Source organism: Ambystoma mexicanum, chromosome 5p, assembly GCF_040938575.1.
Source record: "Ambystoma mexicanum isolate Mex_15411 chromosome 5p, UKY_AmexF1_1, whole genome shotgun sequence".
Lineage (NCBI taxonomy): Eukaryota > Metazoa > Chordata > Amphibia > Caudata > Ambystomatidae > Ambystoma > Ambystoma mexicanum.
The window spans coordinates 668,965,207-668,979,782 of NC_090930.1; the positions used below are offsets into that span (position 1 = coordinate 668,965,207).

Genomic DNA, 14,576 nt, shown 5'->3' on the forward strand with positions numbered 1-14,576 from the left:
CTGAAATGCCAATAAAGTTTAATTTTGAGGAAAAAAAACGGACATTGGCAAGGCCAACGGTATGTTCTTGTGTATCAGTATTAGGCACCGCTATCACATGGCCAGGTACTCCAACCATCGACTAGCTCCTTTCCTCTTTTGGCCAGGGAGTACTATTATGGCATTGTCTGACAAATGCTTATCCCATGCCTACAAAAAACGAAAACTGTTAACAACACAGTTTTTTTCACGCAAGTGCAGGGATACACAAATGATTGCATCTCTTCACTTGCCTGGAAAAATAGCTTTCCAAATGGCCTGAGGCGTAGCCGGTTGAGAGGTAGGACTCAAAGCTATGATTTTCGTACTCCATTGTATGCATTTCTTACTTTATAAAACACTGTAATGCTCTTACATCGGGTAGGAAAAGACACAATAGTTGATTATATAAGGTGGTCAACTGGCAGTTGCTGTTCTTATTGGATTTGCTAGAAGATAGAACCAGTGGCGTCACTAGGAGGGTCCGGCTACTCACTCTGCACTGTCTGCAGTGCTGTGTTTGCCTGTACGGCACACACACAGGGCCGCAATCAACAATGAAGAGCTGTTAAATTCCCTCTGCCATCAAGACCAGCCCCTCCAATCAAAATGTAGCACACAAAACTGTGAATGATGGGTCATTAGTGACTTAATGGTTGTGTGCCTACATTCTGATGGGACGGGAGGTGCAGTGGGGTTTGGTAGTTGGTGTGCACAAAAGCTTCTCTACAGGAGTGTGTGTGACGTCACATATTGCCTTTCATAGGCAGCCCCCTACTTTTGTCTGTGCCCCCCTACTTTTGTCTTTAGCCCCCTCTTTGCCCCCCCTCCTAAATTTGATTCCTGGCGACGCCACTGGATAGAACATGAAAGAAAAAGTGTTTTCTACATGATTCTATTATTCACCATAAAATATCTTAAGAAGGGACTTCCTGAAATAATCAACTGCAGAACTGGACGTTTGTAAGAAATACCTATGACATCGCATAAATTGCTACAGTTTCAGTTTTAAAAAAGTCAATAAAGATTGAGAAAACCCCACAATACGGTCACAGTTTCTTAATTTTCCCCTCTGTTTTTGCTTTTAAGAAATCATGAATGGCCGTCGTAAGACCCCACGTCACACATGATCTCAGGATGATAAGGGAACTGCCTTGGTAAACAAGTGATATCTTCCTTCCACGTGACTCCCAAATGGTCCTCATGCACTCATGGACACTGAGAGAATCTCGCCCAACCTGGGATTGCATGTTGGCAATCAGCACACTGAGGGGATATAGCACCAAGCATGTCACAGTACCATTTATGCTGCCAGAAAAGAGGGCGGGCAACCAGCTGGGCAAGCCCTTCTCGGACAAGATATCACGGACTGGGTCCTTGAAAGAGAAATATAGGGCACTTCCCAGTCCATTCCTTAGAAGAATGGGGAAGAACCCCCGATAGTAGCCCAAGGTAAGACTTTCTCTCAGCCCATAGGACTTAAATTCTCGCACAATGGTGTGAATTTGTGGAAATCTAGCAACCTTCCGTCCATCTTGCATGATATTTTGAATGCGTTCAAAGGGGCTCAGGAGGAAGGCCTCCACAGACCCAGAAAACAAACCGGCGGTCCAACGGTCCCTAAGCTTGTAAGGCCCAGAGGTACTTCCTGAGAGGAAGTGGAGCAAGGTATCATGGGTCCCAAACAGCAACGTTCCTTGGACTGTTTTTGCCAGCAGCGGTGGGTATACTCCCCTGTAGAAATGACGGAGGCCTTCCTGGCGGAGCTGCCGAACCGCCTCCCTCATGGCAATCGCATGTATCTGCTGGCGATAGATGGTTTTGTAGATGGGAAAGGTTGCGAAAGTTGACATAAAACTGGAGGCAGCCCCAATGGTGTAGCTCCCGGTGCTCCAGAAGTCGTTCGTTCTGCGGGTGCCATCTTCCTTCATTCTTTGAACTGCGAAAATGTGGATGAAAAACATAAAATGGAGGGAATTAAAAGAAGCCTAATTTTTTAAAACATTGTTTTTTATTTACAGTCATCTTTGTTGCTCAGCTTTAAATGTTTTGGTTCAATAAGAGCACAAAAGCAGACTCCAGAACGGACACCTTTCTTATGCTTCTATCAACACCAATTATCACGGAATCCATTAATACAAATGAATTAAAAAAAACTGAGACCATGGACTACGACTACTTATCTACCTCTTCACAATACTGGACATAGTTAGGGTGTTAACCCCAGGTAGACCTCTGCTGGTAAGCAGTAAAACAATAACCTTTACCCATAGCTCCTCCCTTTTCTGAGATGGACTATAAAGTGTTGCTCGAGCCCCATGCCCTCTTGTCCATCTCAAGCCAATAACCAAGTTCAAAGACCGATGCAGAAACAGAGTGTAAGCGAGCGATGAGGACTCTGACCAGTAGGGGAGCAATGAGGACTGTGACGAGTAATAAAGATTACCGCAAATTACATAATTAGCCTGTTTTTTCTCATCCCAGTCCAAAACAAAGCGAGGATTTAGCAAATCCAGGTCTCGGAACCATAAACCACAGTAAACACGCATTGCCGAAAACACATCCATTTTATTAATGTAGGTGGTGTTTACTCAGGTGCCATCAAAGGACTGTAGTGCAGAAGGTAGCGCCTGATGAAATTGGAGGGTGGGGCTCAAGCAGACGCCATGCAAATTTCAAGCATTGATAGATACCCCTTTCACTTCAAAGAGAAAGGGGAGCAAACAAAGACAGAGATCCCCAGCGCTTGCAAAAATGATAGTAATTGGATGTTTGGAAGCTGCAGTTGATTTGTAAATCGTGGGTGTATTGCCCTACACTCCACAGTTCAAGTAGACTATCACATTGGCTTTGTACAGTCACATTGCGCCAAACAATCACATTTTGAATGCACAGTTGTGCATCTTTTAATTGTAAACCAGATCAGCCTGACACGTGTTTCGAGAATTGTCTCTTCTTCTGAGGCTGTGTTATATAGTCAATTACAATGAAATCATTCATTACAATTGATAATAGTTGATCAAAGTCATACATTTAAAAAAAACATATGCAGCAAAACCAAAGCACATCATTGGATGGCATGGAACAAAAACATTATTTTTGTGTACAAAAACATCATATGTTGTACACCCATTGTCATGTTTCATTCCAATCAAAATAATCATAATATTCAAATTAACATTTTACAATTAATCATTCAGCAAATTGCAATTCACCAATACAATTAGATAAAATAATAGGAAAAAACAGATAGAAAAAACAGAAATAAGGAGAACCCATTAGTCAATTTAAAAATTAGTTGATGTCAGTGATCAAGAGTGTGGTGTGTCACACCACGTATATCTCATAGTCAGGGCAATTAATTTGTATAGTTACCAGTTCCACTTGCTGATTTGCTTGGGTCGCTACACGATACATGAAAATAAAATTAAATAATGTGAATTAGGTAAAGCCCTGGATCACATACTAACTCAACAGACCCGACTAACCCTCACTCTATTCAATAAGACACTGTTTAGCTTACTTACCAACTTGGCTAAGCATAGGTAATATATTCCACCAAATATCTGTCAATCAGAGAAACATCCCAAAGTCACTATTGTATTTCATCAATAGCACATTACACATGTTACCATAGATTAGTTTAACCAATAAATAATAACCTTAAAGTCTTGTGCGGTTGCACCAAATCTTAATAACAATTATCTGCAGTATGGATCATCATTGCGTAAATACAGTTCCAAACAGAATCCAAGTACCCACGATTGCATACGATACGGCCAATTACTACAAAGGAACCAAAGACAAAGGAGAGGAAAGAAAAATCCATACAGATAATCAATTAGATGTATAGGTCCAGAAATGTTACCTCTGTTTTGCTTGTTTCAATTGTGAATTCTAATCCAAATTTGTTTTTGTTAAGGTATTCGCAGTATTCCATCATTTCGGTTTCGCTCCCATTCCATATTATGAAAATATCATCAATGCATCTTTGCCATTTGATCACTTTGTGTGATAGTTCTGGGTGTTGTGTTGCATGTTTCTTTTTGAATTCTCCTACGAATAGGTTGGCCATGATGGTGCAAAGCATGTGCCCATGGCTATCACCTTTGTTTGTTGATAGTAGTTGTCGTTGAATATAAAGATAAATATACCCTACATTGAAGATGGGAAATTGGAGACAAGAACATACAGAAAGAAGACTGAGGTTAACGCTACCATAAAGGCTGACAGCTGTCACCTCCAGAACACCATACACAACATACCTATAGGAGAATTCACCAGGGACAAAGGAAATTGCATGCAACAAAGGACATATGAATCGGAATGCAAGACCATCAAAGAAAGATTAGAAACAAGGGGATATGAAGCAAATTGCATAAAAGAAGCAATGAACAAAGTTGACAACAGGAACCGAGAGGACTACCTGAAACCAAAGGAAAAAAATAAGACCTGAACACCCAGAGAAATAAGAATGATAACACAATGCACAGGAAACAACGAACTGATCAGGAAGATCTTCCAGAAAAACTGGTATATATTAGAACTGGACACAGATCTGACCGAATACCTACCGGACAAACCTGACATAGTATATATAAAGGCACCGACATTACACTCTAAACTGAGCCCAAGCTATATGAAAATTAACAAACACAAACTCCAGACAAACATACTGACTGGCAAGAGTCTTAAGGGTTTCTACAAATGTTCAAACTGCAGCATGTGTAGACATGCCCCAAATAACGTACAAAGCTACAGAACTGCTAATGGTAAACATGTGATTATCAATGATTTTATAAAATGCAGAACTACGTATGTGATTTACCTAATAATCTGTACTTGTAACAAGATTTATGTCAGGAGCACCATCCGTGAACTGAGAATAAGAATCAGGGAACACTTGGGGACCATCACAAATGAGGACAACCCATCAGCAGTATCGGAACATTGGAGAAAAAAAACACCAAAATGAAAACAAGGAGAACATCAAATTCTTTGGGGCTAAACATGTAAACCAGGATGAAAGACTAGGTGACAGAGAAAAACGACTACGCCAAAATGAATGCCGCTTTATATGTGATGTAAGAGCTACAACAGAAGGCTTAAACACTGACACAGAAATGCACCACTTTCTGTGAACAAATGGAAGTGGGACCTGGGGAGTTGGCATCACTCACTGCCCATTGCCACAAGAAACGCGACCTCAACCAATTGAAGTAACATAGATCATTAGCAAACTTAACGGTGATTGTGCCACACCATTCAGCAGCAACATAGATTCAACCAGCAACCACCTAACCCAACACAACACAACCAGCAGTAGGCCAAAGGGCACGCAGAATATTGGTGAAGCAGAGTTACTATTTCCATGGCAAATATGCGTGGGCCTATTCCCCAATTGATTAAATCATTGGGCTGACAACATGACTATACCAAATATATTGTCCAATTAATGGAACAATTGTGGTAAACAACATGACTACACCAAATGTAATGCCCAGAGCCCCAACCTGGCTCCTAGCGCACACAGAAGGAACCTCCTTCGATCAAGATGCATAATGATAACAATTGTATAATCCCTACTGGAATACGGAATATGAGCCTATAGTTTTTTATTTAACCATTTAGAGCTCGTATACAGCAGAACATTATCATATTGGCACCTACATGCTGACAACATTACAATACCAAATACAATTATCACCCATGGCATCCAACTCACTCAGAGGGAAACCACTGCCAAACCACATGCAGAAAGTCACAAATGCACAAATGATGAAACTTAATACGGTACATCGCTTCATGAAGGACGCTTTAAGTCCTAAGATTCTAGAGCCAGTCACTATGACACCCCGCCGAAACTATGGGAGATAAGAAAACGAAGCTTCCTTAACGACTTAACAAATAGAATGGGCCTCATTCCGAGTTTGGAGGTAGCGATGGCGCTATTTGCGCCATTGCTGCCTCCAAAACCGGTTCCGACTCCGACCTGGTTCAATGGGGACTTACTTGTCTAGTCCGACCTTTGCGGGACCGGTAAGTCCCCATTGAAAAAGGCAATCCCCATTCCCATTGAGCCCCCATAGGGCTCAATGGGAATGGGGAGGGAGCAAATAAGGGTACCGCAATTTGCGGTACCGTTATTTGCTCTAAAGTCCCTTAACGGGTCTCGTCCTTAACGCCTGGTGAAACCAAGCGTTAAGGAAGGGACCCCCTAAGGGTACTCGGAATAGGGCGCAAAGGGATTACCGGCACCGGTGTCCTTACTGGTGCCCGGTATCCCTTTGGCCAAACTGGGAATGAGGCCCAATGAATGAATCAAGCGCTAAGCAACATTGGATTAGAAAGGACCACTGAGCTAGGCGAATAAGCCTGTAAACACAGAACCATGTGACGCACCAGATGGAAACAGTGATCAGCAATTTGAAGCAGCAATTGTCACATGACCTGTTACAACGTGAGTAAAACTTTATAACGCCGAACTGCATGTCATTCCTCCTCAATGCACCGGAACGACTGGGGGACCCGAGCACGGAACCGGGGAGGAACTGCGGCCCCCTGCAAGTGACATGGGCTTGTGATTAAAGGGTAACACTCCCGCGCACGCCACACGATTCAATTTGAATCATAATTCTAACATAAGAAATGTATTTTGATATCCCTAACGACTGGCTTTCTATAACATTGCAATGCGAATTAGAAAGCGCGGGTAACTCAACTGTTGCTATATTAATAGAATCAATGTTAATAATAAAAAGCTATTAAATACAATGCGATTCTAGAAGCTAGAAGGCACAAAGATCTCTAACAGAACATAGCATATTATCGCAAGGACACCGACCTCCATGCGAATCCACACGCTGATAAGGAACGCACTGGAGCACACCTCGCGGGCACAATTTTGACCACGCCTGGGAACAAATCGACCGCGGCAAGGCTTCACAGAGGGAAGGGACGTAGAAAGGATTCAAACGGCTAATGAAAGCACTCTAAAAGCACCCGACTTACCCAAAAACCACGTCCACATGCACAACATTCATCTAAACGCACCAGAGTAGCATCTGAAGTATATCAAGCCACTTGCTGACTTCATATATGCCAGACGCACACCACCTATAACATCGGATTGCCAAAAATAGAGACTTTTGCATCAAATGTTAATAATGCAGAACCTTGCAAGTAGACCAACTGTGTATACAAATGGTCTATTTATTAAATTTAAAGCCTCAGCCAACAAATGCTGCACTACCAGAATACACAGAGGCCAAACTCTATAAAAGAAAACGAATACATATAAGGAATGCTGATGAAGTTATGAACCACTTTGCACAAAATGTTATAAGCACAAAGTATCTGTTCAAATATGAACCACGAATTACAAATAATCCATCACCAACCGGGTTTGAAATGTTCAGCAACAACGAATGTACACGCACAAACCATAGTTGCTCCGTCGCCAACCAATGCGCAACTATCTAGCACAAACCTCACGAGGTACACTACGGGAACCTCACAATGAATAGAATAATTATGCACCAAGCACAACCGTAGGGTCGTTTATATAAGCAACAGCAATCAGAATACTGATCTAAGAGACGGGAAGAAACACTCCAAGCAAACGCAGAACCCCAACTACACACCAGTGCAACTACCTGGCAACCGAGGTAAGCCAACCTGCTTACAACTCCCAAAAGTAACCCTGACATAACTGTGTGGCGCTTCTTCCTGCGCACTAGCAGCCCAGACTAACCAAGCCTCTCCCACACTGAACTCTTCAGACCCACTGAAGTTTTCTCTCTTGTAAAGCAATAAAAAAAGAAAGAATGGAATAATCCTATGTATATATCTGCTAGCTTATGCAAAATTGCTGCGTGTCATAAACTTGAAATATATGCACTAAAATGTGAAGTGAAATACAAAACTGACACACAATACAAAGTAAAGAATGTGCCTTGACAAAGCCCAAGAAACGGTGAAACAGTAGCATGTGCAAAGAAATGTAGGCACACATGGTTTTTGTAATAAATAACACAATTCACACTTGCATGAAATGCTCTATATAAAGAATCACTAAAAAAGTCACTGCTATTGTCACAAAGGAATACACTAAGTTAAATAGCTTGTATCATAACGATGTCTATGGAACAAAATAGAATTAACACTAAGTGAATTAACTCGTGTTAATGAAATGAATGGAAAATATATCAAATAAAGTATATAACCTGTATGAAAAACACTAACAAGTGTATACCTCACAAGTTATTATATAATTTGAAAATCTGTGGGGACACCCTAACCAGGGGTCTCCAACCTTAACGTTAGCTAGAGCTACTTGCAGTGGAGGCCAACAGAGGAGAGCTACTAGCAGGCGATATCGGGATGGGGATATTTATAAACCTCAGAATTTTTACCAATATTTTTTTGGCTGCATTATTTCCCCTCTTTAAACAGATGGAATAACATATGCCTTCACGAATATATTACTTCAAAAACCTCTTTGTTGCATTATTATTTATTAGTAGCTGTCTCAAAAAGACAGATATTTGTTGGACTTCCACACAAATATCCTGTAATTTTTGTGCCCCTTCCTTTGCGTTTTATGCAGGCTTTCTACATGCTAAGCACACTATTGTTTTCCAAATGTGCATTTCACACTTCCATAAAAAAAAAGTAATTTCCAAATTGAAAAATGCTGCTTGCGTTCACGAGTTTTCTTTGAAATGTTTTTTTTTGTCAGACACAACACACTCCGTTATTTGCCGGTACGATAGCTCAGCGGGTTGAGCGCTCGCTGCTGCGATCTGAGCGTGATCTGCAGGTCGCAGGTTAAAGTCCCGGCAAGGCATACTCATCCTTTCATCCTTCTGAGGTCGATAAATGAGTACCAATTTCAGTTGGGTGATATTGCATGTAAATATGTGCTCTGTAAACCGCTTTGGATTAAGGCGCTATATAAATAACACATCATTATCATTATTTGTGTGCCCCTCTGTGTTTTAGCACAAGTTATATTTATAAAGATTTTAAATGCTTGTCAAACTGGTTAATCGCAAATAAATGCTTCTGTTATGCTGACAGCAGTTTTTAGAAAATTAAACTGTGGGTTCATGGGTACCAACTTTTGATTTTCACTACAGGGGCAGAAATATCCCCACCTCAGCCCTGAATATAAGCAAGCAACCAGCCCAACCCATACCCTGGCCAAACACATTTTATAGCACTTTTTTTTTATAAGGCATTGCAAAAAGTCATACGATTAACAACCTGTAGTTTTCAATATATAACATCTCAGCATCGGTCTGTCAACCTGCTGAGCTACCCTGGTAGGCTTCTACTGTACAGCGTGTCTATGGAAACTTAATGTACTAAAAGTGGGTGTACCAGTGTCATGGAAGTGATTTAAAGTGGAAATGTACAATGTGGAATTTGGAAAGAAGCCACATAAAAGAAATTGCACCATTTTTTAAATATTATTTTGAACATTTCCAGGGGAGCGGCAGTGCTACTGTGATATTTTCATTACGTGGTCACAATGATCCTGATCCTGCCCCAGCCACTCCAACATCTCTGGCAAACAAGAGCAGCTTGCTTAAGCAAGACTGTCATGGGGGTGCACAAGGCCAACTGTGGTACTACAGGCGGCCTGCAGAAGCATAACGTGATACTGACATTTGTCAGTGGATTTACAAGCAGCTCCATGTGGCACAGCAGCCAAGCTCCCCGCCTGTAATTGGATGACCAGGGTTCGGATCCTGAACAAGGAAAATAGCCGCAAAACGCTCCATTAAATAATATAACTTAGGATAAATGTTTATCTTTCGGTATCTTCAGCGCAGTTTGGCTGCGGGCCTAAACGAACAATACTCAAAGAAACTAAACTAAATCACAGGTAGAGCGCACAGACTGCTACTATTCGCCCAAAGAAACATTCCCTGTAGTCCCGCCTCTGCACGCAGTCAGTGAAGAAGTGAGGGATGTGGCAGGCACGCACACGTGGATCTGTCTGACCAGATCTTTCCTGATTTTGCTTTTTATTTAAAGTCATACATTTCTTTGGGACATCAAATATCCTGCATGAGAAGCACCCCTGAGCTTCGTATTCACCCAGAAGGCTCAGAATGGTATATACCATAACAGGGCAATGAATGGCAGGGGATCCAGGGTGTGTGTCCCTTTCATTGGCTGATGCGGGCCACTCGGTGCACCACGCAGCTGTTTGCTTTGACCAATATTACCGGCCAAAACGCGTTTACAAACAACCTTCTGTCACAATATTTTCAAATATTCTGCTCCCCAAGTACTTCCCCAAGAATCCGGTACTCTAATCAGGGAAACCTGCTGATGCAGTAATTACTGTAGCAAGTATGGGAATCTTCCCTTGTTGGAACCAGATTCTGAAAATGTATAACATGGAATACGATTACTTTACTAGTCTACATAGTTTGATATTAACACTATAAATACTTGCTACAGTGCTAGTGTACCAAATTAATACACTTTATGGACAGAAACATGTACATCTTGGGAATTGGGAACACATATACTCGCGAAGGGACATTATTTAATTAAGAAAATATGTAGAATTTTAAAATATCAAACAGACACACACATGTATTATTAGAGATGTGTCACTTTTAATTGTAGGTATTTGCTTAAACATATCACAATTACAGTTGTAAAATGTTGAGGACAATCCCATTTTGTTGAAATGTCTTGTGATGTTGGTAGACCAGTCTGATCGAAATGATTATCAATGATCTACTTGTTTATTATATCATATTCCCAAGGAGCATGCCAGGCCTTTTTACGTGCAATTCCGTATCCCCGGGCACTATTGGTCAGGGGGGAAGCACTGCCATGCTTGGCATCGAGATACTGCGACCTTTCTTAAGTGGGTGCTTGCGGTGGACATTACATTAGCCCTGTGGGATTCTTTATGTTATTTCCCCCGCCATCAGCCACCTTGAAGACATCCTGTTTGTTTACAAAAACAAAAGATTTGATAGGTCATTAAGGGCATTATTCAAATCCTAAATTGTCAGGTTCCGGATGGGAGGCTCAACGCCGAAACGTACTGTCTGTTTATCTCTCTTTTCTCGCCGTGCCTGCACGGACTTCTGTGAATGTCAGGCGCTATGAGGGAGTGCGGAGCCGTGAATACAGGCAGGTGCTCGTGTACTGTTAGCCTTGCATTTGCGGTGCGGTGCACCGCGTCTTTTCTTCTACTGTCCTGTGCGCCACACCATTACGATGGCAATTGTGCGTTTGCATAATGCACACAATGCATGATGTAAAATGGAGAACTATGCCGTTGTCACTCGTCCGTGCAATAGATTCCGATCGCGCATCATGCCTACTGAGCACTGTAGTGTCTAATCAGATTCCCTTCCCGTATTGGCAGGCGTGAGGGAATCCCCGTGTCGCCTATTGTAGTGTCTTTTGTGAGTCACTGCTGGGCGCGTGAACGGCGATGCAGTCTATCAGAAGGAAAATAATCAATGCTACTTCAGTGAGAAAACCATACCATCATTAACCGAGGGACTCAAACGCCATGTCACCTGTTACCTTATAAATGCCAGCTACGTCCCTCTGCCTCTCATTAACTCCCCTGCCGTGCAGTTATATAAGCGAAAGTGTGGAGGCTGCAGCCTGTCGGGGCTCAGATACCGCAGGGAGGATGCGGGTGGCGAGTGTGTGATGCTGCACAGGAAGAAGCCTCGCCTCCCAGGCGCGCGGGGATTGGCTCACGCGCCCGCGTCTTCAGCTGCCGCCTGAAGGATGTAGACTGAAACCTGCACATCTCAGGCCGCAGGCGGCCCTGCTCCAGCAAACAGGCGCTCTGGATCCGCAAGCCCAAGTCACGCTGCACGCGCGTCGAGCCGGCTTCACAAAACCCAGGCAGCGTTGCATTGTCTTAGTAGAGCATGCGAGGTTCTGTGCCGCAGCCAGAGCGTGCGTGTTCTAATGCATTCTTCCTCAATGGAAGACTAGCGGCTTTAGCCCCAAAAAAGAAAGCGAAGCATTCTGACTGTTGAGCTGCAACCGGCGCCCTTGTGAGTCATGCGCCATATTTCACTGACGCGCGCCTCTAGCTCTTGCGTTGTCTTTCAATTACCTCGGAGCATCTTCGTAACGATTGGCTTGGCTGTGATGTGTGGTCTCTCCGGGAATGACGTATTGTGATGTCCTTGCTCCGGCAGTACATACATCTATTGCACATTCATATGCATTTATTTTTTATTTTTTTTATTTTATTTGCATTAAAATGGAGTCAACATTTTTTTTTTTTTAGCAAAGCAGAATTTAGTTTTTTACCAATATCTACGAAGAATAACCATTTACGGCTTTTCAGCAGCATAAACGGATACAGAAAAGAAGGAAATGAAAGGAAAAAAAGAAAGAGAACATTTTAAAAATGTGTTAGAAATTCCACTCTCCAGAAGCACCTCCGTCAAAAATGTCACTACTACAAGTACATAAAAAAGTTTTTTGACCAGACATCAAATATGGCCACCAAGCTTTCTCTTCGGCCAATGCAGTCTGAGAATAGTGAACAAAAATGTTTGGAAAGCTGCACCTTCAAAGCTGGGCACAAGGCCATTAAATGAAAAAGGGACGCCACTGTCGCGGGGTCCTGGCGTTGGCGACAACCATTTTTCCTCAGACAAACCTCTGATTGCTCTAATCTCGTTGGTGGAATGTAAATTCAGGCGTGTCCGCATAAAATTATCCCTAGCCCTTTTATCGGGGAACTGTTTCAGATAGTCACAAGGGGTATCGCGACGGAAGGCTTCTGGAGGAAGATCTGTAACTGACCTATAGCCTCTGGCAAATAACTGAACCAACTCAGGAAGATGGCAAAGCACTGTCTTATTAACAATGATCTAAAACGGAGTTACAAAGAACATCAAGGGACGTACGCTCGATTTCCTTGAACAATCTTTTTATAAAAACAAGATTATATACTCAAAATACATCGGAGGTGACGTCATACTACATGGCAAACAATGAAAAACCTACTGGGGATCGGGGCAGGCTTAAGGGGAACATTTAAGTATACATTATAAGGGAACGAGGATTGTGATTGGCTGCCCACTGTCAGGTGGACAATACATGCCTACCTCTAAAACATGTCATCGTCAAAACCATTAAGTACATGGTTTCTATTTGCTCTTCAAACTATAAGGTCCTTCATTATAAGGACCTCTACAATTGGTTGGCACACTTGTGCCTGTCTGGAACATTTTCACTTAGCAGCACATAAGCCCAGACCCAGGTGCAGTGAGGTGGGCCCGACTCTACATCCCCACCCAATTAGCCCAACATCTCTCATCACTCAAGCCTTCTGCCATGAAGATTGTCTTTGAACTTGGCCTGGCAAAGTATCCTTTCATTGTTCTAGAACTCCAAGTTGGACTGTGTTTTCATCCTTGGCTCACATGAAAGGCGACCACGATTTGGTCCATTTTGCAGGTTTTAAAAGTCTTAAATTAATAAAACGTAGCACTCTTGGTGTTCTTTCTTTGCACCTTAACAAGAGATGATTCATCCTTCACACGTTTACTCCTTTCTAGATAGCTGACCTTGGCTGCTTCAGTCTTGACTCCAGGCCAGACAACCTCGCCATGCAGCTTCACGATTTATCCGTATTCTTGCTGCAACACAATTCTCCCTTTCTTCTTCCTGGGTCCTGGCTTACTAAAATGTATGACACCAATGTCAAGCTTATTGCCTCATTGTATTCACTACATATAGCCAGCTTCTATGATGGCTTAGTTTACCTCGCGTTTCAGCATCTGTACAATTATTGAACGGTTGATTCTGTGCAGCATTTTGTGCATGTGTAATCTTTTCCATATTAGAAAGTTTACTTGATTCTTTAATTCATCATTAGTTTCTGTAGAATCCATACATCCTTTTCAGCCAATATTCTGAGATGTCGTTCATACTCTCTTATGATGTCATTGACTTCTTTCTTTGCTCTTTTTATATTCCTGCAGGGAGTTATTCCCTCAGATTGCCGTCTCTTCAGGGATTCATTCAATAGGGTTGTCTCAATGGGTATCTTCTTTCGAATATACGCTGTAGTATTGGCACAACTGCTGGTGTCAAACATGGCATGAGCTAAGGGTTCCAAAATATAGTGGGTGGGCAGGCAAGGTTTCCTGCAGAGGTACGCGGCTGCTCCTCTACAGTTGTACATACTTATTGGGTGGTTTGTTGGGCAGATATGGTAATAATAACCACCTCAAAAATATTCTTCCTCCCACCCTAATAACCCTAATAACGTACAACACATCTCTTCAAACAACTCCCTCACCGAAACAACACAGTTTACACACTGGAGACAAACTAGTTTGGATCTTTTTGAACCATCTGCACCACTACCATGTGAAGACAGACTTCTATACTAAACTTCCCTATACTCCAAACAAGCTCGCCACAACTAGAGCAACACATCAATTCACACTCCTTAAGCACCACCCAGACAGACACCACAGAAACAATGTACATAGACAGAAAGCCCTATCCTTTCAGACCTGCACGTAACAAAG

General features: G+C 42.3%; 1 protein-coding gene across 2 annotated transcripts; it reads right to left on the minus strand.

Moving 5' to 3' along the window:
• Positions 1 to 356: 356 nt before the first annotated feature.
• Positions 357 to 12,114, minus strand: SLC25A53 (solute carrier family 25 member 53). Of its 2 annotated transcripts, none has more exons than XM_069613043.1 (2): positions 11,587 to 12,114; positions 357 to 1,957 (listed from the first exon to the last, which is right to left on the minus strand). In XM_069613043.1, the coding sequence occupies exon 2, from the start codon at positions 1,947 to 1,949 to the stop codon at positions 1,068 to 1,070; it is 882 nt and encodes a 293-aa protein (XP_069469144.1). In that variant the 5' UTR covers positions 1,950 to 1,957; positions 11,587 to 12,114; the 3' UTR covers positions 357 to 1,067. The 2 variants fall into 2 exon arrangements, with proteins under 2 accessions (XP_069469144.1, XP_069469145.1); XM_069613044.1 differs by lacking the exon at positions 11,587 to 12,114 and adding an exon at positions 3,887 to 4,123.
• Between the last annotated feature and the right edge of the window lie 2,462 nt (positions 12,115 to 14,576).

Bases quoted from the DNA above. Each gene is read 5' to 3' on its own strand.
- SLC25A53 (XM_069613043.1), bottom strand. From the start codon at position 1,949: ATGAAGGAAGATGGCACCCGCAGAACGAACGACTTCTGGAGCACCGGG.